This window comes from Anopheles maculipalpis, chromosome 2RL, assembly GCF_943734695.1.
Source record: "Anopheles maculipalpis chromosome 2RL, idAnoMacuDA_375_x, whole genome shotgun sequence".
Classification (NCBI taxonomy): domain Eukaryota; kingdom Metazoa; phylum Arthropoda; class Insecta; order Diptera; family Culicidae; genus Anopheles; species Anopheles maculipalpis.
In genome coordinates, this window is record NC_064871.1 from 44,933,368 (window position 1) to 44,956,487 (window position 23,120).

Consider the following 23,120-nt stretch of genomic DNA (forward strand, 5'->3'; position numbering starts at 1 on the left):
TTACATATACTTCAATGATAACTTTTCTTACCTTTATATTAGTTTTACGCCGTGTGCTTAATTATATTATTCTTAACAGTAAAAATAAATATAGTTCTCTGTTTGTGTTCTTCCCTTCCCTTCCTTGATCCGTAGTTGTAACGGCAGACAGCAATAGATTCTTTTCAATTTACTCTCGATGCAATCACATTCACGAAATGCAATCAACCATCAAGTCCCCTTAAAGTCCAATAGGCCCTTTCGAATCGTTTCTGTATCGGTCACTTGTTTTTAGCTCATGTTAGATTTTATAATTTTGGACTTTTTTTGTGAACATGTCTTATTTTTTGCAGTTAAACAGCATTTGTAAGAAATGCCACACTCACTAATTAGCACATAACTGTAACATTTTACCTCGATATCTTTCTTTCGTTCTTGTTTTGGTGGGTTTGCATTCTAGTTACCTTCACATGTCGTGAGTGTCGTTTCCAAAAGCTCGTCGGTTGTTACAATTGCATAATTTCGTTGTAAAGTAACTTATATTGATCAAAATGTAATGTTTTTGTAAACGCAAATGCTTTTATCCCTAATAAAAACTACAATTGCACACTCGCCATCGCTCACTAAAAGTGGGCTCATTCCTTTAGCGAGCGATGAGCAAATTACAGGGGTTCTCGGGGAACTTTCACATGCTCATGGCATGTTTTTTCTCGAAAGGACTTTTTCAAAATTTAATAAATATTTGGTTTCGTTTATTCTTGTGTCACTTAGTATGATATTAAGCGCTAAGATTTAGAGAACTGTTTGAATAACTCGTCTGCATAGAAATACAGCGCTTAAATATCCATCGAATGTTGAAATAGCCCTTTAGAAAAAACAAAAAACAGCTGTTGAAATTTTAAACCGTTCCTACATCTATAACGATCAAATACGTATCATATCGGGACGTTCTTTCGTTTCGTTTTGGTCCATCGCGCTGAGAAAACGTTCTGTTTTCCCTTGCGTCCACTCTAACTAACATAATAAATAAAAAGGAACCACCTCTATACTTACTTAACTGCTTAAATCGTACATCAGCATGTGTTCTCGTTCACCGGGCATCACTCGTATCACGTGCGCTTTTATAGTAAATTGGACCGAAAATTTTTCGACTTTATCAGTATCGATTTTCCACTATTAATCACAGATAATTCAAAGTCTGGACGCACGAACCGGGTACCACCGTAAACACTGCTACGTTCGCGCCCACCACCACCACCATCATCGTTCATCTCGTTCAGCACCGTTTGGTCCAGGGGCGATCGGCTCGTTCCCTTGCCCGGATGCGAGCTACTCGACACATCCACCACCGCCAACGGAGCGGTCGGCTTCACTAGGCTAATTTTGAAGCGGTTTTTCTTACGACAGAAATCGAAACTACACTCCACCATATCGCGGCTGCTCTTGGTTAGCTCACGCTGCATGGTGGTGGTGTTTTGGTCCGCCATTTGTCCACCTTGTCCCTTGTTGCGCACCCGGGTAAATGCTGCCCGAAACTGTGTGTTCATGCCGACGTAGATGATCGGGTTGTAGCAGATGCTTGATTTGGCGATGAGTGCCGGTAAAACGGCCAATCCCGGTCCAATCAGTTCCGGTGGTCCAAACTGTTCGATAAGCGCAAAGATGGCGTACGGTGTCCACGCAACCATGAAGGCGACGATCATCACCGCCACCATCGAGGTGACACGCTGTTCAGCTCGATTAATTCGCCCAACGCGAGCAGAGTTCTGGTGGTCCAGTAGATTAGATGAAAGGGATAACGTTTGATGTGTGGTTAGAGTGTTGTTTCACCGCATCAAGCAGCTTTGATGTTGCTGTTTGGTCTGCTAAACGTTAAACTTACCTCGCGCATGTTAACGATGATGTTGGTGTAGCTGTACACAATTACTATCAACGGGACGACTAGCCCGAAAACGAACAGAAAAATGATGTAAGTGGTGGCGTTTTTCGTTTGGGACTCCCAATTCACCGAACAGCTGACGGTCGTGGAAAGATGAAAAGCAGAAATTGATTGCGGTTAGATGAAAGGTATTTATTTCACTAGTTTTAACTGTAAAAAGATGAATTTGGAAGATATGTGCCAGGACCATAAGATATGAGTATCAGTTTCATCCATTTGCGTAGATGGGAATAAAAGTAGTTTTATACCCGTCGGATAAAAATCGTCTTAAGAATTTCTGCTCAATTTAAGTGCGATGATGAAGTGAACATAAAATCGTCTTCCATTTCATTCAGCGAAGAATTCGTTTTGTGGTGCCATCGTATTTTACACTAGACAGAGCGTAAATTATTAAGGTGATAACAATGCTTCAAGTGTCCTTTTTCGTAAGATATTTATTTTCCAGGGAAAGTTCACAGAAGAACAAACCTTCATAACTAGAGTAGTAAATTTTTTGAAAAGCTAAAATGCTTCTTAGATAGCATTTGAAGGGACATATTTTTTATTTTTAAAATTTTATTTATGTTTGAGTATGACGGCTCTGTGGCTTATTGTCATTTTTTTTTTCATTTGTTGTAAATTTTGTCCGCCATTTAAGCTTTAGAAAGTACAATATTAAAATTCAGGCGATGACTGCGATGCATGGGGGCATGTAGGTTTGTGGAGGATAGCAGACATACATCGTCAATATTGCTGGATAATATCTTAGCGAAACATACTTGTTGGTGTACTCTCTCTAGGCTCACAAGTCTTTACAAGGTGGTGACATCAGCCGGCGCCAAAATCTCACAGGCATAATCGAGTACTGATTTATCCCAAATTATATAACTGCTATAGTACTTTAAATCAGATATCAGTATTACCAGTCTATGCTCCTTAAATTATAGTGACAAAGGTTTGGAACGTCCAAATGATATTTCCATTTCCATTTTTGTGCACAATGTTCTAAACCATTAAACACACCCCAGCAAATGAAAGAGTCAATATATTTTTGGAGGTTGCATTTAACGTTAGTCGATGATATGGAATGAAACAGCCTTAAAGTTGGTAACCTTTACAATAACGTTTACAATAACGTAAGTACGTATTGACAAAAAGGATGTAATGATGATGGGGGCGGCCCGGTTGTATAGACGACAGCGGCTCAGATCTTCAAACGGCAGGACCGGGGTTCAAATCCCATCCGGACCATTCCCAGAGCAACCATTTATAAACACACAGGAAGGTGTGCTATCAGTCCCAGGAACCCAGGAAGTAAAGACCATTATAATTTTGAACAGTTAAACGTCTTAGGAGATTCTAACGCAAGCGGACCCCGAAAACTGGATGCTTTGTTCCCTTTGTAGAAAAGATAAGGTGCCACAAGATCAGCTCTGCTAACGTTAGCAAAATTTTTAGCAAGAAGATCATGTGATCTGCTTTGTTCGGTAAACACCGAACATTTTTATTGCCGTCAGACTTTAAGGAAGGGATATTCTGCTGGTCACGACGCGTGTTAACGAAATTGTAAAATGATTCTAACTGATTAACGAACCGAAATTTAGGTGCGGTACTTAGCAGGATTACATCGGTCGTCACAGGGCTTAAATTGCCGGTCTCTGCATTGCCGTCCCATAAGACTAAACTTATGGATTACTTGGTCAAGGACAATGAAGCTGGATACAACAAATAGAGCTATAAAGATCTGGGAGATAGATTCCTCGAAGATGAAAAAAACTACTCTTGGACTTTGAAGGTTTTAGAAACCCGTTTTCTTATTGACTAACTTCTAATAAGTGCTATTCGTCAATGTGTATAATAATGTCCATGCAGTCTGCTCTTAATATTCTTCTTTCAATTCGTATATAAAATAACTTTAAATAAAATACTACAAATCTTACCAACCCCATTAGTTGTAACGCAATTAAATGTGTTAAAGTAGTTTATTCTAAGAACTAAGCGCGTGTGGGAACTTTTCCATCGTCATTCAGCTGCCACCATCGTCGCAAAAGATTCAACGCATCTTCATTTGTAATTACGTTGTGTCGAATACAATGGCGAAAGGAAAACATCCAATTCCATATTCAAATCCTCATCCAAATATAAACTCCAGTTCCAAGAAAACGTGCTCATCTTGTACCAATTTTGTACGGTTCCTTTTTAGAGCCCTGTTTCTAGCCCCAATTCAGCCCAATTCTACGTAGCATCATCATTTTCGAATTTTCACAATATCTACGTTTGTGTACGTCAATCTATATATGCATGTATATGTGTGTGTGGGTGAAGAAATTTTCAACAGATTGTATACAAAGTGCATTCGACAAGCTACACGTGTGTCTCAATCAATCTCAATCCTTTAGAGGAGCATTATTTCCCGGGAGTAAAACCTATCGTACGTAGCATTCCCGCACGGATATCCTGCAGGACATGAAGGATGCAGACGTACGATGAGCGACTAGGACTTTCCGATTGGTTTCTATGATTAAAATGAAGCTAACGTTCATCAATCCGAAATTTGCACAACGTGTGGCTAACACGTTTTCTTATTGCAATATTTGCATAAAATTTTCGCAACAGCAACTATGATATGATTGACCTTATATAAACTTGTTTCTGTATTTTAAATTGGATTATTGCATCACATTTTAGTAAACAGTTTCTTTCAAACATAATTTTTTGTTGTAAATAATTGCTGCCCTGTATTTGCAGTTAAATGAAGTACATCAGCGATAATACACGTCCCTCCATTACGAAACTGCAAAAACTATGACAACGTTCAACATCCATGAAGAATGCTTCTGCAACGGCAATAGTATTTGCTTCACTGCCTGGTTTTGGAGGATCTCAAACATACCCTAGGTATTCCTCACGGTAATATTAGGAGCCCTTAACGTCGCATAAATAATTCAATTAAATCTACCCACGTACTTGCCACAGTTTGCCAGATTAACAAGCTGAAAAGCTAGTTTGTAATCCCTAAACGCTCAGATTAACTTCACCTACAGGTGGAACTGTTCCACAGGCACGAACGTACGTCCCATGGACACAGCTTAAGACATCCTGACACAAAAAAGGCTACCCATGTTCTGTGCACCGGTATGCTGTCCGTCTACTACTTACCTAATGTTAGCTGCCTCCTGCACGTATGCTCCCCAGCCAAACAGTGGCGGCGAGGTTAGGGCGAACGAGTAGCCCCAGATGAAGAATATCGCCAGGAAGGCTCCTTTGCGTGACAAATTTCGTGATGAAAATGGGCGGCTGATGAGACAGTACCGTTCGTACGACAGCACCGTAAGCGTCGTGATGGAGGTAATTCCTGGAAAAGGGACAAATGGCAACCGTATCAAAGAAAGCTGATTCTCCAAACGGCAAATGCGGCAAAACTGTAGGTTTGGACATAAAAGCAACGAACAAAGACGAACATGATACGCTTACAGCTTTCCGAGCCACCTTGCAATTACAATATTCTTGCACCATCAAGAAACGCAAAACAATTGACTTTGAAGTCAGCTGGTGTAATAGAGTGTCGTGCTAAAGGAAATACAGCAAGTTTAAGGGCAAAACAAGGCACAACCGTACATTAAATGGCTCAAGGGAAATGGATAGTCTTTGAACGGGGAAAAAATTATCACCACCTTTATAGAGCATTGCCGTTAATAATATTTATGACTTTCGCTTAGCACTAATCCACCTTCCGTCTGCTTCCTACTCTGAATCATTCCTATCAGGGATAAAATGGAAAACACATCAATGGACACAATTGCTAGTATACTTTTCATAAAAAATCTTGGTACTTCAAAGAACATTTTATCTCCTCAATAAAAGATCGTGGACCAAACGCAAATGCTATCCTGCAAGTACAATTTGTCGAGAAATTGTCTTTTATTACTCATCTATTATAGATTTGTGGCAAGAATGTGTTTTTCCAGCAATTTAGCTTTATCTCACACAACAAAAGAAATCGTGACACGTAATGTGTGGCCTAAAATTTGAAAAAAAATTATCTTTTTCAATAAACTTGTGTCACATGTATGCCGATCTAACTTCTAGAGTGTTAAGTCTAGCTGCGTGAACCAATTCGTCGTTATCACCAAACCAACTGGGCTACTTAAAGACCATGCCCAAGTTGCGCCACTCAAATGAACGGCTTATTACCCAGAGACATTCTCACAATTATCTGTAAAGCTAATAAAATTCTTTCGACGGTGGATATTGTCATGAGTTAACTTACTTTTACTGTCGTCTATCTCTTTATTGGCAGTTTGTTAGAACAATTTTATTGTTCAAATTCATTGAATGATAGCTGCAAATCTAACACCCGGAAAAAGCCGCCAGAGACCATTAAATCGAGCATAATGCAATGCAACGTATGGTTTTGGAGCCTTTGTTGTGGCCTGCTTTGAGTCTTTGTCAATACGATGTCACGCCAAAAAAACTCTCCATTGCTGCATAAAGTATTAAAAATGGCAAACATCGATATTCAGAGAATTTAAAAACATTTTTGTAATTCAAAAGACTTGCGAAAAACAGACTCCATTTACGATGATAAAAAATTAATAAAGCCCACAAGATTTTCTCCATGTTACTATAGGATCAATTTATCCCAATCGTTAAAAAGTATTTCACATCGGAAAGTCAACCCATCAGCATATCTTCACCATTCTTTAATTCTTGGAAAATTTGGTAGTGCAGCACATCTTTACATCATCCTATCGTCTCTGTATTGACTTGACGTGGCCACAAAGGCCACGATTAGGGTAAAACTTTACAACTAAATTTGAGGTAATGCTGGATAGAACATTCTCAGGGCCCCAAGCCGCAACAGGTTTGTCCGTCTATTTTGTCATGTTGACATTAGGGAGCCACCCAGATTCCAAGTAAGAAGCATTGGGAATTATTTAGATTTCCTAGGATACGCAGATCACTGCTGCAAGGCTTTCCTAAAACTGAAAGACTAAAAGGGGCAAAGTGCAAAAATTTTCTAGAATCTGGAATTGAACCCAGTCATTAAAGCGTGTTTCTGCCATCCAGATGGAATAAGGAGACGAGCTAGGTTCAAAATTGGATTTGCACACGATGTTGTTCTACCGGGTTAAAGGACTTCTGGAGTAAATGGAAGCCAAGCTGTTCTTTATCTTTAACTTCAAAGAAACTTTAACGAAATCATTATCAAACCTTACTCTTCTGCTTCTTTAGCCTACAACCTCGAAAGTTCTTCCCTTGCCATTTGTTGCTTTCCAGGACTTTGCTTTACCCGCAGCACGGGATAGTCAGTCCCACATGGGATAAACAATCATGTGCATGGGATGTCCTATTAACCACATCTGTGGGGAAAAATAGTGATTTTATAGAAATTGAATACTACTGCGATCATTTGATATTCTACTAAATCCCTAATCCAATTTAGCATTTTATTTTATTTATAAATGTTACGCGAGCATCCAATACCTGTAGCTAAGTTAGATAGACCAGGAAGAAAATCTGACGTCCGCGACATGCCTGTTTGATTTCCCTAGGGTAAGAGAACATTTTCCTACCGATATATGCGCTTAGAAAATTATTTCTATAATTAAGATACCATTTTCGTTTCGGGCTTTTTTAAGATATCATTATTTAATATCACGCCTAGAATTAAACTGCATAAGTAGTAATATAACTTGCGTACAGAAATTGTTTCCGGGGCAGAAGCAGGGAATTACTTATGAAGAACTTGCTTTCTTCACCTGTTTTCATTTTCATAAAACCAGTTAATTTTGAAGCATGGTGGATATTAGCTATGGAAATATTTTTCATCGTCAAAATTTTTTACTTTTCTGAAATGTTATGGATATTTTATCAATTGTAATTATCCAAAAGATCAATCATTTTTTTCTCCCATTTGCTTATTTTGGGACAACTTATGATTAAGTATGTGACTACGGTAACAGATTCTACGCTGTGGATCGTAGATCAGTGGTCCTGCGTAGAATTCCAAACTGTCAGGACCTCCTTGGTAAGCGCAGTCGAGCACATCGGCAGACGAACGGTTACAAAAAACAGAGAAGTTTTTGCAACCAGTGACCTCCCCTACATGAGCCTCACTTACCAATTGGCCAGAGACAACGGTCTCGTCCTATGATTCCACGTCCCCATCAGCCCTCTGATCCTGATTCGTTTTCCACCATGCCTTTTTTGTTATTTGTTGTGTTGTCTTAGTCTTAAGTGTTTTTTTGTCTGACTGACGGAGCAACAATTTCAATATTGCCGTAAAAAGGGAGGCAGGCGTTTTCCACGGTACAGTGTTCTCCAATACAGATCTGCCTTGAAACAACGTGTTTGGCTGCGTTGGCGTTTGAGTCGGGGATATTTGGCGGGTTCTGTCTCAAGAGTAGCGAAGACGCTCTTGCTGCTGCTGGATTGAACTGGAGCACATTATGCGGCGATATATTCTTGAGTGTGCTGTCCACGAAATAATTGATGTTTTATTGCTGGCTAGACCCAAATTTATAGGTTGTCGATAAATAGAGTCATTGTACGACAGCTCAAAATCGGAAGCATTCAAACACCTTCGATTAAATAGCTACAGCATTATCATCGGATCAACAGAAAATACATCCATCTCCCGCATCTAAAACATCATCATCATCAGCAACCATTCAGCAACCGCGTTCAGCACTCAACCACAACCGAGCATGCCCGGGATAAGGTACTACATGTATACCATGGAGGATATTTCTTGTTATTTTTGTCTGTGTTACATAGTGATCACAAGCGGTGGTGACAATAAGATGGTAAGGCAAGGCAAAAATTCAATAATTTGGTACAATTTCTTCTTCTCCTTGACTTAACGACCTTCTAAGGTTTCACCGGCCATCTAATGGCTTACTATATTGCCTTTACCATGTAGTTGGATAGTCAGTCCTCAATGCGGATGGACAATCCGGATGGGATTTGAGCTCCGGTCCTACCGTTTGAAGACTGGCGCCGCTGTTGCCTATACAACCGGGTTGCCCCAATATAATTTAAATAAATTCTAAGAGAGAAATTATACAATTGTTAAACCACTCATAAGAAATTTTTGGATTATGTTAAAAGCTTTCAACAATGTTATTGTTTTTGCTTTGTTATGTTTTCCAAATAAAAATATGAACCATATTCTTCCACATTTCAAAACAAAATATTCCAATAGAAATCAACAAATACAATGATCACAAAATAGTATTTCTGAATTTCAAAAATCACTAACCTAGTCCAAAAACTTCACCGCATTGAGTTGTGTGCAGCCTTCGCTAGATTAGAAAATCATAACAAAACCCCTACGTCACCGCTCGTTACGCAATACCTTACTCATTTCACGAGCACAAGCAGATTAAATGGATTGTGGCAAATTGTGTATTGATAGATTTATGTCCATAGTTTCACTATCGCTATCGGTATTGACCAAAGTTGAGTTGATACCAGTCCGGCTCAACCATGTATTGAACATTGTCTTTTCATTGAATAAAGAAGCGGCCTGTATGTCACAGCACGACACAATTTCTCCATTACGAAATCGAACGAGGTCGGAATAGTATTGCGAACGAAAATGTTGTTTCGATTCTGCGTACGTTACGAGGGTGCGAAAGTGGGAAGTTTTGAAGAACTTTCCTGCCTATCACATAGGTTTTTGAAGGCTGCTAGTAATGTGCAAAGCGAATGGGTATAGGTTAACCATATCAACTTCTAGCTAAAAACCGCACATGAACCAACCACGGCCAGTAGGGCGAAAAGCCGAGGGTGGCATCTTGGGTCTTTTTCTTTTTGTATCCTTTCCCTTAAAGTTGTGACACTGATTTGAGTGCTTGCTCGTTTCTTAAAGCTGCGATCGAAGCGGAATACTGGAATCATGGCATTAGATCCCACACAATGTTAGAACATCTGGTATGAAAAAGTTTTATCGTGCCTAATCATTGAATAAAATTACATCTCCGATACACAGGTCTCCGATATTAATTATTAAAGAACAACAGAAAGTAACATTTTCCTACACGAAAAAGGGACGTTGAAGTGATTAGCACCGTACAATCGTTCAAAGATTACTTCAACATTGTTTTGTGCCGCTTTTTTTCAGGCATATCCTACGGGACACTGGAATAAATTAAACGAGTAAAAAAAATACATCGGTCGTCTATTTTCTCAGTTTCAAATCATACCCTTCGCGCTCTAAAGCTTTCTGATTTGGTTATTGATTATTGATGTGCAAGCGAAAGGTTAAAGGTTTCCTCTTTAAAGAAGGACCTTGCTTTAACTGAAACCTAACATGAAAGCAGCGTTTCCCTTTTAGGGATCACGAACAACAACAAAAAAAAATCCCAGCATGGAAACCAATGAAGATGAAACAAATTGATTCATTATTTCAAAGTAATCATTGGCTATTCATTCGAGGAAGTGATTCTCGTTAGAATCTACTTTTACTTATCCTTCAGCTTGGCCAGGCATCAACCCGCAGGCAAACGGGTATGAACATAAGTCTAAAGAAAAACAGCACACGACAAGCGATAAGCGAGAAATAATAGCTAAAACCCATTCCGGTACGGATGACTCAGATCACCTGAGATGCTTGCCTACTGATAGAGGAAACATGATAAATGAACTGAACGGTTGGAACATCTTTATTGGAAAAGTTTGGGAAACCTTGGAACCTTGTGCTATGATTAAAATAAAATTGCTCCTAAGTGATGGTACAAGAACAGTTGGTTCGATGCTATGACACAAAACAAACAAGGATTTACCGAGCAAGGACATGAAAAACCCGTACGCCACACACAGCGTCCGTCCGAAGATCCAGCGATGGGAGATGGCCGACGTGAGCGTTAGCGGGTTGCCGATGATCGACACGGAAAAGTCGGAGCAAACCAAATTGAATAATATGATGTTCATCGGTGTCCATAGCTGGAATTGGAAAGGGAGAAAAAAACCCCGGCCGAGAAACCGGAATGCGTACGCACGTTAACACTAATAGGGAGAATCGTTTCGTCGACCAAACGACACAACCGAACCCCACAACCAGCACAACATCACATCAACGGCGTGCGCTATCTTATCGATCGACGAGAAAGGAGATTTCCATGCCAATGGGGGAAAGTATCGACGATTCTTGACGATATTCGAATACGTATCATTTCAGCAATGTATGGGTTTGTCTCGTCAAACACCGTTGACAGAATTCATTTCAACCAGGAAATGGATTCTCCCTTTTTCCCCCATTAGGATGTCTCTTTCATCACATCGCACCTTCATCAATTCCTGTAGTTCCGAAAGGCGTTAAACACTGACACCGACATTCCATGCAATCGTAGAAGCAATCGTAAAAGGGCACAGTCTACGAGAACACTCACCTGCATATCCTTGGACATTAGTGCAATTACGAAAAGGTTGAGAAAAAATCCAAAGAACCCGATAAAGAACAGTGTGATGGCGGCCGCATTGTACGCCCATGGTGCCATCAGATCTTCGTAGTCTACCACGCTGGATGCCACATCGTTAGGAGCCTCGTTCATCTTCGCTGCTGCAACATGTTTCGGACGGCGGTTTTGCGGGACGAAGAACGGGACAGCAGTACGGCACGGCCCGGGAGGCAGACGGACAAGACTTACCCGTTCCGACCGGACCCAATCGAAGGATTCCGGCACGGATGGTTAAGCATCCAAAATATCCGTTGCGGTCTATTATTGTACCGACAGCAACATTCTGCACGTACAGAATTCCTAGAATGCAGTCGATGACTGAAGTCCGGCAGACGATAGCTGCGACAGGTGCGACTGAGACAGTACGACGGAACGCACGGATGACGCACTAACAGCACCAGCTTGTTCCTGTAGCTTGTAGCCACATGCTATACACACGCTTCACCACTTCTGTCGGTATTGTCGATAATCCTAACCACGGTTCGTTGCGCACAGGCCCTTGTCTATGATCTGTGCGATGGCATTCAACAGCTGACATAGATGCCGGCAATGAAAGTGAACAATCGTAGCAAAAGGTAAAACAAACATTTGGCGGAAATACCCCGATTGCCCTTTCCAGCCCAGATGTCAAACGATAATTGATTTTGTAAGCCTTGTCGCTTTGTGACATTGATTTTAATTTTAAGACATGGGTGTGGGATTGAACGTATGTAAGCTGTGTAAAATCCAATTTATCCAAATTATGTATTATGATTCATCCTTTATTTTGCGGATTCTTTTTCTTCACGACTAATTGAACTACTATTCTAGGTCATACCGGCCATCTTATAACTTACGAGGCTTATTGATACCACGTTGTTGGATAGTCAAACCTCACTATGGACGGAACGCTCCGGATGGAATTTGAACTCCAGTTCTGCCGTGTGAATATCGGCTATCGCTGCCTCCTCTAACACTTCAACAAAAGAATGTCCTTTCTGATTATTTTTTAAGCCAGTGGACACTTTTTATGTTAATATGGATAAAATAATGCCTAATAGTCACCATTTTCGTGAAGTTTGACAGTTAGGAGACACCATTTTAACGAACGAAAGAGGCAGCTGAAGCTCATCACAAGATAGTAAAAGTTTATGAAAATGATGCCTTGTGTGACGCTAGGTATTTGAAGAGGTGTATACGCTTCAACATCGGCAGTTTCTATCCAGGATACATCCATCGGTAAGGTTGGAAATTATCCTAGAACTCTGAATCGGAGACAATGCCGGTAGAAAGTACCCGGCAGAAGGACCATTCTTGCACTATAAAAGAGACTATTTCCAGAGGGACCATGCACTCTTTAGGATACTTTAGCAGGATATCTACATTGAATCGTGAAGCTAAAAAATCGGGACGCTATGGAATTCACCTAGTGTAAGTTTTTGAGCTACCAAACTTAGGTGGCGCACTCTGTTCTTCTGTCCGTAGTTGGATAGTCAGTCTTCACTACAGGGTAACGGTTCTAATGTTATTTGAACCACCGTCTGGCCCTGCCTTACTCACTCTTTATCTTTATCTTTATCTTTATCTTATCTTTATCACTAATATATCTTTAATTTCCTGACTTATCCATAAGCGGACAACTGTACCAATAGATGTTGAAGCTCAATGTGCATCCGAAAGAAAATATTTACGGAAGGCCTCCTATCCTACCGTTCCAAATCACACCACGCCACCTAACTTCGATTCCCCAAATGTTTTACTTTATGCATCTGGTGGGAACAACTCGCCGAGATTTACTATGAGTTGTTGAAACCGGGAGAATGCCTCACAGATTGTGCCAAACGATGCGTAAGAAACATCCACAATCCACAAAGCACAGGCAAGAAAAAGTGGTACTGAGCACTCGGCTCCAAGTTCGCTCATCGTGCTAAATCGTCTTGGAAATGGAATTCTTCCTCAACCAGTCATGTTATCATGATATTGTTCCACATCCAATTATGGTGTATTTCGTTCGAAGGCACGTGGCCTGACTGGCCGAAATACTTCCAGTCTCAGGGGAATACATTTAGGATTAACTCTTGGATTGCTTCTATACTTGTAGAAGTACCTTTACAACAATGCAAAACATTACAATAACACGGACGTTGGACCTAATTTATCGCGGATATATTATAAAACCTTTATAAAGCTTTCTTTATATAACTCGTGAAAACAAAAAAACATATCCCATGTGTCATAAACAGTCTATAATTGCGTCTTAAAGACCAGGAAAGGTAGAAACATTTCCGACCACTAAATTGTAGGATGACTTAAAGACGCACAACACCACAATTATGTATTCTATAGGCTCAGCTGGGAATAAAAGTTGCTGTAAACAAATTTGTTTTAAACAATTGCGGGGCATAATTCAACGAAAACCCAATATATGAAACACAGCACGTAAAACAAAAACACAGCAACAGCTTTGGAATGGTAAAAACTTTCAGCAAGTATTTCGTACAACCCTGTGGGAGCAATAAAAGGATGGCGAGTGAAATATTTCTCTAAAAATATTGTTCAATTTGTGATGCGTTACTCCGAGTGCGCCTGAAATAGATTTGGAAGCTTTGGCAGCGATGATGGAGAAAGGAAATTTCCTGCTGCCTATCAAATTATTGTCTCTCAGGGCATATTATAAAAATAACTTTTTTGTTTTTTTTGCAAAGTTGAAATTCTAATGACAAACTCGATCTTTTACTTACACCCTACATTTAACGACAAAGCGATCAAACTTTACAAATCTATTTTATCGGTGAGAATGGTTGCTTTTCATTGCTTTACCTTAGTTACTTAATGGCATTAATAGAACAGCAATTATCAGCACTTAATGCATCTGTAACTAGCAAAAACTATGATTCCTATTAATAAGGCTGGATTAAAATTCAATCGTGCACTAGTTTATCGTCCATCACTCCACGAAATAGCACCATTTTCACTTGTATCACGAGTAAGCTGAAGTACAATTTTACACACTTTGCACTAAGGCGTTGATTCGTTTAATCCACTTTCTATATCCATTGTTTCCCGCGATTCGCATCCAATCATCTACTTTCTTTCCTTTACGCTAGCAAACAGTGTCGCTCACTATACCCAAACTTAGAGACATTTTATCGCCACCGAACGATGACACACGTTATGGCTTTCATCGTTTTTAAGTTACCGACGTTTACAGCACTACACAATCTGCGAAACAATTTTTGCGCGTTTCCCATCGAAAGGCCACTTTCGCTTTTCGAAAAATCACAACTGTTTCGCGTAAAACACCGGTATGCACCGTAGTAGATCCGTTCGGTACAGTCTCCGGCCGACGACTGGGTGGTTCAGATTGCCGAGCGCTGATAAAATAGCGTCCTGTTACCCGCAACCTCCTCCAACGCCGCACACCGGATGCTGTGGCCGCAGGAGAACACACCTCCAGGAAAACGGCACACGCACTCACTGTTTACCCGGCGCGATTCCAACATCGGATGAACTTCGGCCGAGAGAACGTTACGCCGGTCCAAGCAACGCTTTGGTCGGAAGTTCATCACCGTACCGGTGTGTGCGTGCCGAGGTCACGGTCATCCACGACACGACTCGCACACTCGGAAATGGGAAAACAAACAGTTTGAGATCCTTGTGCCCGTGTCATTAGGCGAACACTCAGCGGGCAATCGGTATTACGGTTACTTAGCTCCATTATAAGCGGTTGTTGACAAACCGACAGTGGCGCTGAGCAGGGCTTCGGTGAGACGATTACCATGACAACCGGGAACTCACTTTAGTGCTTCCTTGTGTCCTGCGTGTACCAAAGTGTTTTCCAAAGCGTGAATGAAATATTTAAAATTCCCATATAAATAATTGCGATAGCAAAGAACTTCGCCTCTCAACTGATATGTGTTGGATGTAAACGAAAAGTTGTAAAGTGATAATGTTTTATTTAACATAGCCATACGTGAGCTGACGTTGTAAATATCAGAATCAAAATTTCGCTCATGTACCTTCAAAATCTTCCATTATCAATTATAGGTTATACAGTTGCGACGTGACTTCGTACGCATCTTTTACTTTTTAGTATTTTTTCATTCCAGAGCATCAATATCCTACGGTAATGAAAGCCACCTTTAGCTGCCCATAAACTCATCTCCCATTCGGTGGTGTCATATAGCAATCCCGGGTGTCACATAGCTCATCGTTATCTCACCGCCAAATACCAGCGGCACCAAGATCTTCCCGCTCGCAACTGATACATGATACACTCTTAAGCCTTGTTTGGTATGTGTAACTGTCATAACGTCAACGTTTCCGGATTGCGGTTGAATGCTTACTTTTATCACCTTCCGAATGTCCTTTAAATCGGCCGTGCACAGGAAACATGACAGCAATAAGAGTTCGTTACACTGGTTGCCAGTTGTACTGCGAGTGTGTGGCATGGAATGTCGTAAATTTGCAACCTGCACGACTTCCGATAATTTGGCTACTAAAGCGGTTCGGAGCATTCGCGATAACTCCTGTTTTTTGGCGAATTGATCGGCTTACGATGAATAAGAAAATACAAAGCCACATCTGAGCAATGGAAGTCGGGTTTATGTTCAACAAAAGTATTTTACAAATGTAAGTAATAATGGAATGAGTAACTGGCATAGCGTCGGAGTTCCTACAATATTTTTTGTAGTCTTATTAATTGTAGCGTAAGACAAAATTTCCTGATTCTTGATAAAATCTTTGCTCATAATCAACGTATATAAGGAGTATTCTGTTTTCTGAGGTTAGTTTATTCATATTGGAAGTACCGAGTAACACCCTTTGTGTCCTTCAGATATAACCGATGCAGCATCGCCAGCATCCTCTCCGTCTTAAGAAAGAAAATATTGTCCAACGAAACCATTGTTTTGGGCAACCGACAATAAAGCGTAACCATAAAACATAGCTCAAACTGATAACCGAGCGATACGAGGCTCCACTTGCTCCGTTCTATATTGTGAGCAGAGGGACAAGGCAATTACTAAAATGGAGAAGAATTATCATGATAATATGAATATTGTTATGCAGAAGTGTCGTGCTCATAGAAAAAAAACGCAGACATTCACTCAAAAGGAGCGGCTAAAAATGTTGCTTGAATAAAATATCCTCCTCATCAAGTGCGTCGTTGTGGTCAGACAGCAAACGATTGTCTGGGGACCCGGCACTTTATGTCCAAGAAGAAGATACCTATTAGTGTCAAATTTGTCTCCCACGCAAAGTTTTCGAAGAGAGTTCCACTTCCCCTTCGGAAATCACTTGTCTACCAAAGCCTATCGGTAAAAACATAAGATTTTTAGGTCCACCACAAATCGGAGGGCATTATTTATTTACGTATCAAGTGATGCGACTGCCAAGCAGGTTTTGCCAGTTTGGGAGAACCGCGTGTATATAATATTATCCTTAAAATTGTTGCACTGCCATACTGCCAGAGTTACGCATTTAAATCTTCTTTAAGCAAAACTTCAAGTCAGCTTCAATGTTAGGCCACCCTGCAGGGCATCGAAGCCATTTTAACCATTTTAAGAGTTTGGTTTGCTCGATTTGAATTGACTCTGGAAAGAACGTTGTGCTTCAAGAGCATTTGCTCCCTTGAAAAAGTTGTTGGATAATTTGTCTTTACTTACATTCGAAATTACTTCCTTTGTTGTACAGCACAAGCTTATTGATTTTCGTGTCGACCCGGTCTGGTTATTTTCAGTTTCTTCTTCTTCTTGGAACATGTCTTATAGACCTCACGATTGAGAGCGTCTATAAGATATGTTAAGCAATCCGTTTCCAGGAAACTCGGCTCAGAGCTGTACTCCTCCAACCCTAGCTGCACCCGATCTCCGGACAGGTTCAACTCCACCTGATCCAGCCGAAAAGCTCGCAGTCTTTTAATGGTTTTGCTAATTTATGCATCGCTTGTTGCGTTTTTGATGTTGATAACATCCAAATCGGCAGTCCTGTTAGTAAAATACGCTCCTTTTTTTAAGCATTTCTGGTAATAACCCCTTTTTATTGATTGCGAAAACTCAGATAAACTTTCCTTCAAACTTCCATTGAATTGTTTTTTTATCTTGCTTAAGATACCGACGTACAAAATTGATTTAATTCAAAGCTTAAACTTTCTCTGCACTTCAACATTTCTAACCTACATTGGCTCGCCGTTTTGGATTTATTTCTCGCTAGTTTCTAAGCCGCCCTAGACAATACTCAAACTTTTTCCTTGATGAGCTGGTCCTTACACAAAAGAGTTTATCTTCAGAATCGCTTAAGTGGTTATGCTCCAAATAAGCCTGCCTTAGGTCAAATATTAACAGCTGTTACTCTACAAAAGCCCTTCAAAAAATGAGCAAGCTGAAACAAAAACAATATTTTCGGTACAGAATAGTTCGCAAATCCCCAACATGAATAAACTCAACTAATCTCCTGCAGTGATGATAGTCAATTGAGAACCGCAGACCGGATTATAATTATTATATAAACAAGAACAACTGAAAGCAAACTAGACAAATATACACGAAACGACTAAAGCTCATGAATCTTCCAGCAAGAATGCTTTTCATTGTTCCTTGGAAATAAAAGTCCTTCCCAAGTAAGTATGCTCTTTATTATGCTCAATTTGCTAAAAACCACCATTCATACCACATTGAGTGCAGGATATGATTATATTCTAATTCTCCGTTAAACTTCCCACCCACCGGTGGTGTACCAGAGTGCAAGTCACTTTATCTCCCTTTTTTGCCACCGCAACTGTGACATGGGTTCATCTTGGTTCGGCTCGGTTTTTTGTTGTGCCCAAACCAAAAACGATCTCACCGTGTGTCAAGGATGAACATCGCACGATTTGAACAACGGAGCTCAGCTGAATCCCATCAGCAAGAGATAGCTTCCCAGTAGCTCAGCAAAGTTCGTCCGAAATTTCAGTCCTGCGTGTAACATTCACATTCCGAACAGCAAGTTCCGACAGGAAGCATAGAATTGCACAGCATTTAGATGGGGGGGGGGGGGGGAACGGCAACCCATTGCTTTGGTTTCGAATGTGCTTGACAGACGAGTCCTCTTTAACCTCCAGAATCAGTCGGTCCGTATGTCTAAATACAGCAATTAAATATGATTTACGCTTTATGAGGAGTAATGATTATTTTGCTGTATTGAAGATGCCGCTTTGTAGTGCCCTCCTTGAACTTAACTATCAATATGATTGCAAAGTTTTCAATTAACACACCCTCCTTTTGGTTGCGTACATCCATGTACGGTACGTACTAGAAATATGTTATCAAAGGTCAAGTTCAAACCTTCCGATAATTTCATCGGGAGCAAACGTGGCTACGCTAGGTTTGTTGTGGAGTAAATTTCGTGCAAAGATTGCTCTTCATTTTTACCGCTCCACTCGGGCTGTCCTAACCGAACGAAACGAAACGAACGAGATCTAAGCCCGTGCCCATCTCCGTGCTACGCTGCCAGAAGACGCTCTCGCAAGGACCTGATGAATTCGGGCAGACGACGAAATGCGTGGGTACAAAATACGTATTTTATTAGAGCTCACGTCGCCACGGATGGTTTCAGTCTAGTGCCGGATGCTGTAACAGATCGTGTTGCGGTGCCACCGCTTGGTTTCGCTTCCGGATTTTCGATCCGTGCCCGTGGGTGCCATTGTGCAGATTGTTACAGCTTTAAGCGTGCGTTCGGTGACGAAGTGAAAGAGGTTACAATTTTCAGATATACATAGCAAAAGGAGTTGTAGCGTTTAAAGGGCATCCATAGAGTGTGTGGTATGTTTGACAGTGTGTACCAGAAAAAAAGTGTGCCTTATGGAAGATTCTTTCCTACCAAAAAATAAATTAAAAAAATAAGACAAGTGTAAAAAATGCTTCCCTTTTAAGTGATATTAGAGTGAAAAATTGCACGAGATCGCTAGTTTATTTTAGACTGATAACATTGAAACAAAACCGCCTCTGCTTACGTGTGCTCTCGTATTGCAACAAACCCCTAAAACCCGTAACGTTATTGCGCCACTTACCGGTTGGGAAGGAATTTAATTTACGTTTCTCGCGTACTGCTGCAAACCCGGTGTACCGCCTAACCTCCTAACATATGGCCCACCAAAACCCAGTGCCCAAAAGCTACGACACCCCAAAAATTGTGCGATAAAAATATGCATCGAAAATGTTTGCGAAACCACATCGAAGAGCAAAAGTAGCGAGTTGGGTAGCTTTTCTCGTTGGTCCTACATTCTTCATCACAGCGCGCGTCGGACAAGGTAAGCCCCAAAAGTAAGGTTAGGGTTTTATCTGTTTTCATAGCACGTTTGTGCAGAAAACGGAAGGGCTGTGCGGTCATAACACCGATACACACTTTCACCACAAACACAAGCGAGCCAGAATGGGTGATAAAGACTGTAATTGAATCGAAGATTGTATTGTGTGAAGTCACGTGACTCTAAAGCTGGGCCTGCAAACTCGTAATAAAAAAAAAAAGAAATACCTCAAACCAGTCACTTCAAATTGCATGTGAAATTGTGCTGGATGCTGATGCTGAAGGGTGAGATAGTAAATTGTGTATGTACCGCAGTGGGTAAAAGGGATGAGTGACGCATTAAAAATTAACTCTAGCAGAAGCAGCGGGCACATGATTTCGTTTAGTGACGTATGAAATATTCAGCGAGCACGGCTGAACACCTCAAGAGAAGCGATGCTTGAATGCAACGCAAATTACATTAAATGGATGGTTGATGACAGAAAAAGGTTCGGCCATAGTTGTGCTGCGTCAAGGGTATTTTTCTTGGTCTTTCGTCAATTTTGCCGCTTCTTAAAAAAGGCTTCCTAAAACACCTACCTTCTGATGTTTTGGTCCGACCAATTATCTTACGCAAGACTAATTTTGCATCGTGATGATGAATGTGTCTGGCTTCGATGGAAAAAGGGTAAGCGTTAAGGTTTTTTTTCATGTTCGCCTTCTGACAATTAATTCTCAAACCTTTTATTGAACGTTTTATATTGCAGATGCTTTTCTGTTTCTTCTGTAGAAAAGTGAATAAAAATTATAAGGAAATAGTTTAGTGCCAGGGTCTTTTGTTAATAGAAAGATCATAACGTATGAACAGTGACGTACAACTGCAGTGAAATCTAAACTGATTTTTAAAACTGACCTTTCTTTATGAGTCCATACTGTCCATATTCATGCTGTACTTCATCGAAAGTATTTTCACCCGAATGCATCCTTGCACGTCAGAATTATACCAGTCGCATTAACACCTGCCAATGAGCAATCGTAGAAATGATGAAAGTTAGAGTAGAGTAGACTTCTTTTCCGGACGCTTTAGAAGTATACAAATTGTTTTAAGAAATGTTTTAACGGCTTTCTGTAGAATGAGCTCTTTCATTCTTGAATTCTTGATTATGAGAAAGTTTTTTGTTCACATGACAGAACCAGATGTCAAGTTCCGCTCAGACCGGAACAGACCGTACGCAGAACTGACCCTTCAGATACCAGTTAACGGAAGCCCGGAATAAAAAAATAAAAGAATTGATATGTTACAGGGTTTTATGATGATGATGCTGATCGATGACGCTCACTAAGGGGAATATTTCAAATAGATTCCAAGACAAACCTTCGGGAAGTTTGAAATCATGGAAAAGTATGTTGCATTCACAGACGGGAAATTTGCATCACGGAAACAAATTGTTGGGTTTTTTTTTATTTTTTTTTTTATATCACTATTTAATAGCTAAGTCAGTCTGCCTCCAGCTTCCGAAGTGAGAGGACGTATTCCGCTCGGAAGCGTCTTTGTATTTTTCGCATACGGCAGATAGTGGTTGTTGTTCTCGAGTGCGAATGCGTAGTCAACGCGATTACCCGTACGCACTTATCGGTGTCTCCGCCTTTCTCCTGTCTTCGTGCGAAGAGTGTACCGTGTACCGTTACTTCCATCGATCGAGTAGCGATCGACGTGTGTTCTTGTGGTGTGAGTGTGTGTATCGTTGCTGCTGATCGTTGCAAGCGATAAGCAAGCGTATCGACGCAGCGTTATCGCATCGATCGGCGCTTGTAGCAGTCCTACTGTGTGTGTGTGTGTGTGTGTGCCTGTGAGTGAGTTTGTCTATTAGAGCATCGTGTGTCACGGTAAGTGTTATCCTTCCCTATACGCACCGTTGTCCCCGGCTCTACCATGGCGGTAGAGCAGGATGTCTCTGATTCGGATCGGGAGAATGATTCTTCCAGGGAGGTAAAACGAAAGCCTGGGCGCCCTAAGGCTGCGCCAGCGGCAAAAAAAATAGCGATCGACGAAAGGCCTTCGACATCGAAGGCCGCATGTAGTGGTGCCACTTTGGCAAAGAATACCCAGGTGGCAAAAAGTGCCCCGCTGGTAGCATCCAACGAGCCGCTATCGGAACACCGAGCGCGTGCTTACCCGCCGTCGTGGGAGGGTAAGCCGGTTGTTTATTTTATGCCACGAACAAAACAGCTCGATGTGAGGACGATCGCGGCATCGCTGTTTAAGAAGTACCCGGGCGTTGCCGATGTGTTTCGGATGCGTCCAAATAAGATCAGGGTTACCGCAAAGGACCGGGCTCAAGCCAACGTCATTGCGGCTGATCCAGAGTTTACGGAGCACTACCGGGTTTATATCCCCGGTAGTTTGGTTGAAGTGTCCGGCGTGATCCAGGACTTCGAATATCCTGAAGAGGATATTGTTAAATATGGCGTGGGCGCTTTTCAAGCCCCAGGTACGCCAAAAGTAAAAGTGCTCGAGGCAAAAAAGCTTTTTAAGCTTGACGCCTCAGCGAAGGAGGGAAAAAAATATGTACCGACCTCCTCAATCAGGATCACGTTCGAGGGTACGGTTCTTCCGCAGGCCCTCATTATTGAAGGTCTCCGGATACCGATCGACCGGCCATACGTGCCAAGGGTGGCCACCTGTTCGAAGTGCAGTCGGATCGGACATGCCGATCCGTTTTGCACTCGCAAAATATGCTGCGGAAAATGCAGAGGGGCGCATGCCACCGAGGAGTGCAAAGCCCCTTCTCAAAAATGCTCGCATTGTCGGGAAGACTGGCATGAGGTAGCCTTGTGCCCGGTGTACCGTAAATTGCAAAGGGAACAGACAAAAACGGTAGCTGAGAGGGCACGCGGCTCTTATAGCGACGCCCTTAAAGGTGCGAACGCGTCGAACCCTTTTGCAGTTTTGGATACAGCTGCAAATGGCGAGTCCAACCCAACTGCACCCGAACAGGTGCCATTGAGATCAGCTAAGACCAGAGTATCATACAAAAAGATACAACGGAAGGTCCTAAAAAAAAAAAGTAAACCTTTGGCACAACAGCGTCTTGCTAAAGCACCATCCTCAGTCCCAACTCGAGACGCTGATCCTTCTGCTCCCGCTCCTCAATCTGCCAGGAAGGAGCCCAAGAAGAAGCGATCCCCAAGGACCGAAGCCCCTCTGGATAGCTTGGCTTTTCCAATCGGGGGTTGTCCGAAAACCCCTACCCCGTCCCTTTCCGAGATCCTAGAGTCCCTCCTCATGACCCTGAACCTCCCGCAGCACCTGCACATGATCGCTACTTGGGCCCTTCCTTTCCTGAAGGGGATGATCAAACAGTGGCTGGCCCAATGGCCATGCTTAAGCATGATGGTCCGATTGGACGATTAATTCCTCCGATTCCCACCATCATACAGTGGAACTGTAGGAGTTTGCTTGGTAAGCTAGACTCCTTTAAAGCATTAGTGGGCGAGCACAACTGTGATGTGTTCGC

General features: G+C 41.5%; 1 protein-coding gene across 1 annotated transcript; it reads right to left on the reverse strand.

Moving 5' to 3' along the window:
* Positions 1 to 1,085: 1,085 nt before the first annotated feature.
* LOC126558083 (vertebrate ancient opsin-like) lies at positions 1,086 to 11,476 on the reverse strand. The gene is made up of 5 exons (XM_050214027.1): positions 11,293 to 11,476; positions 10,687 to 10,846; positions 5,057 to 5,252; positions 1,862 to 1,994; positions 1,086 to 1,745 (listed from the first exon to the last, which is right to left on the reverse strand). The coding sequence occupies exons 1-5, from the start codon at positions 11,452 to 11,454 to the stop codon at positions 1,101 to 1,103; spliced, it is 1,296 nt and encodes a 431-aa protein (XP_050069984.1). The 5' UTR covers positions 11,455 to 11,476; the 3' UTR covers positions 1,086 to 1,100.
* Between the last annotated feature and the right edge of the window lie 11,644 nt (positions 11,477 to 23,120).

What these genes read in the sequence shown, in the direction of transcription:
- LOC126558083 (XM_050214027.1), bottom strand. Translation starts at nt 11,454, where the DNA reads ATGAACGAGGCTCCTAACGATGTGGCATCCAGCGTGGTAGACTACGAA. An exon ending in TAATGTCCAAGGATATGCAG is followed by an intron (nt 10,847 to 11,292) that starts GTGAGTGTTCTC and finishes TTCCAATTCCAG; the next exon opens with CTATGGACACCGATGAACAT. An exon ending in CAGGAGGCAGCTAACATTAG is followed by an intron (nt 1,995 to 5,056) that starts GTAAGTAGTAGA and finishes CACGACCGTCAG; the next exon opens with CTGTTCGGTGAATTGGGAGT.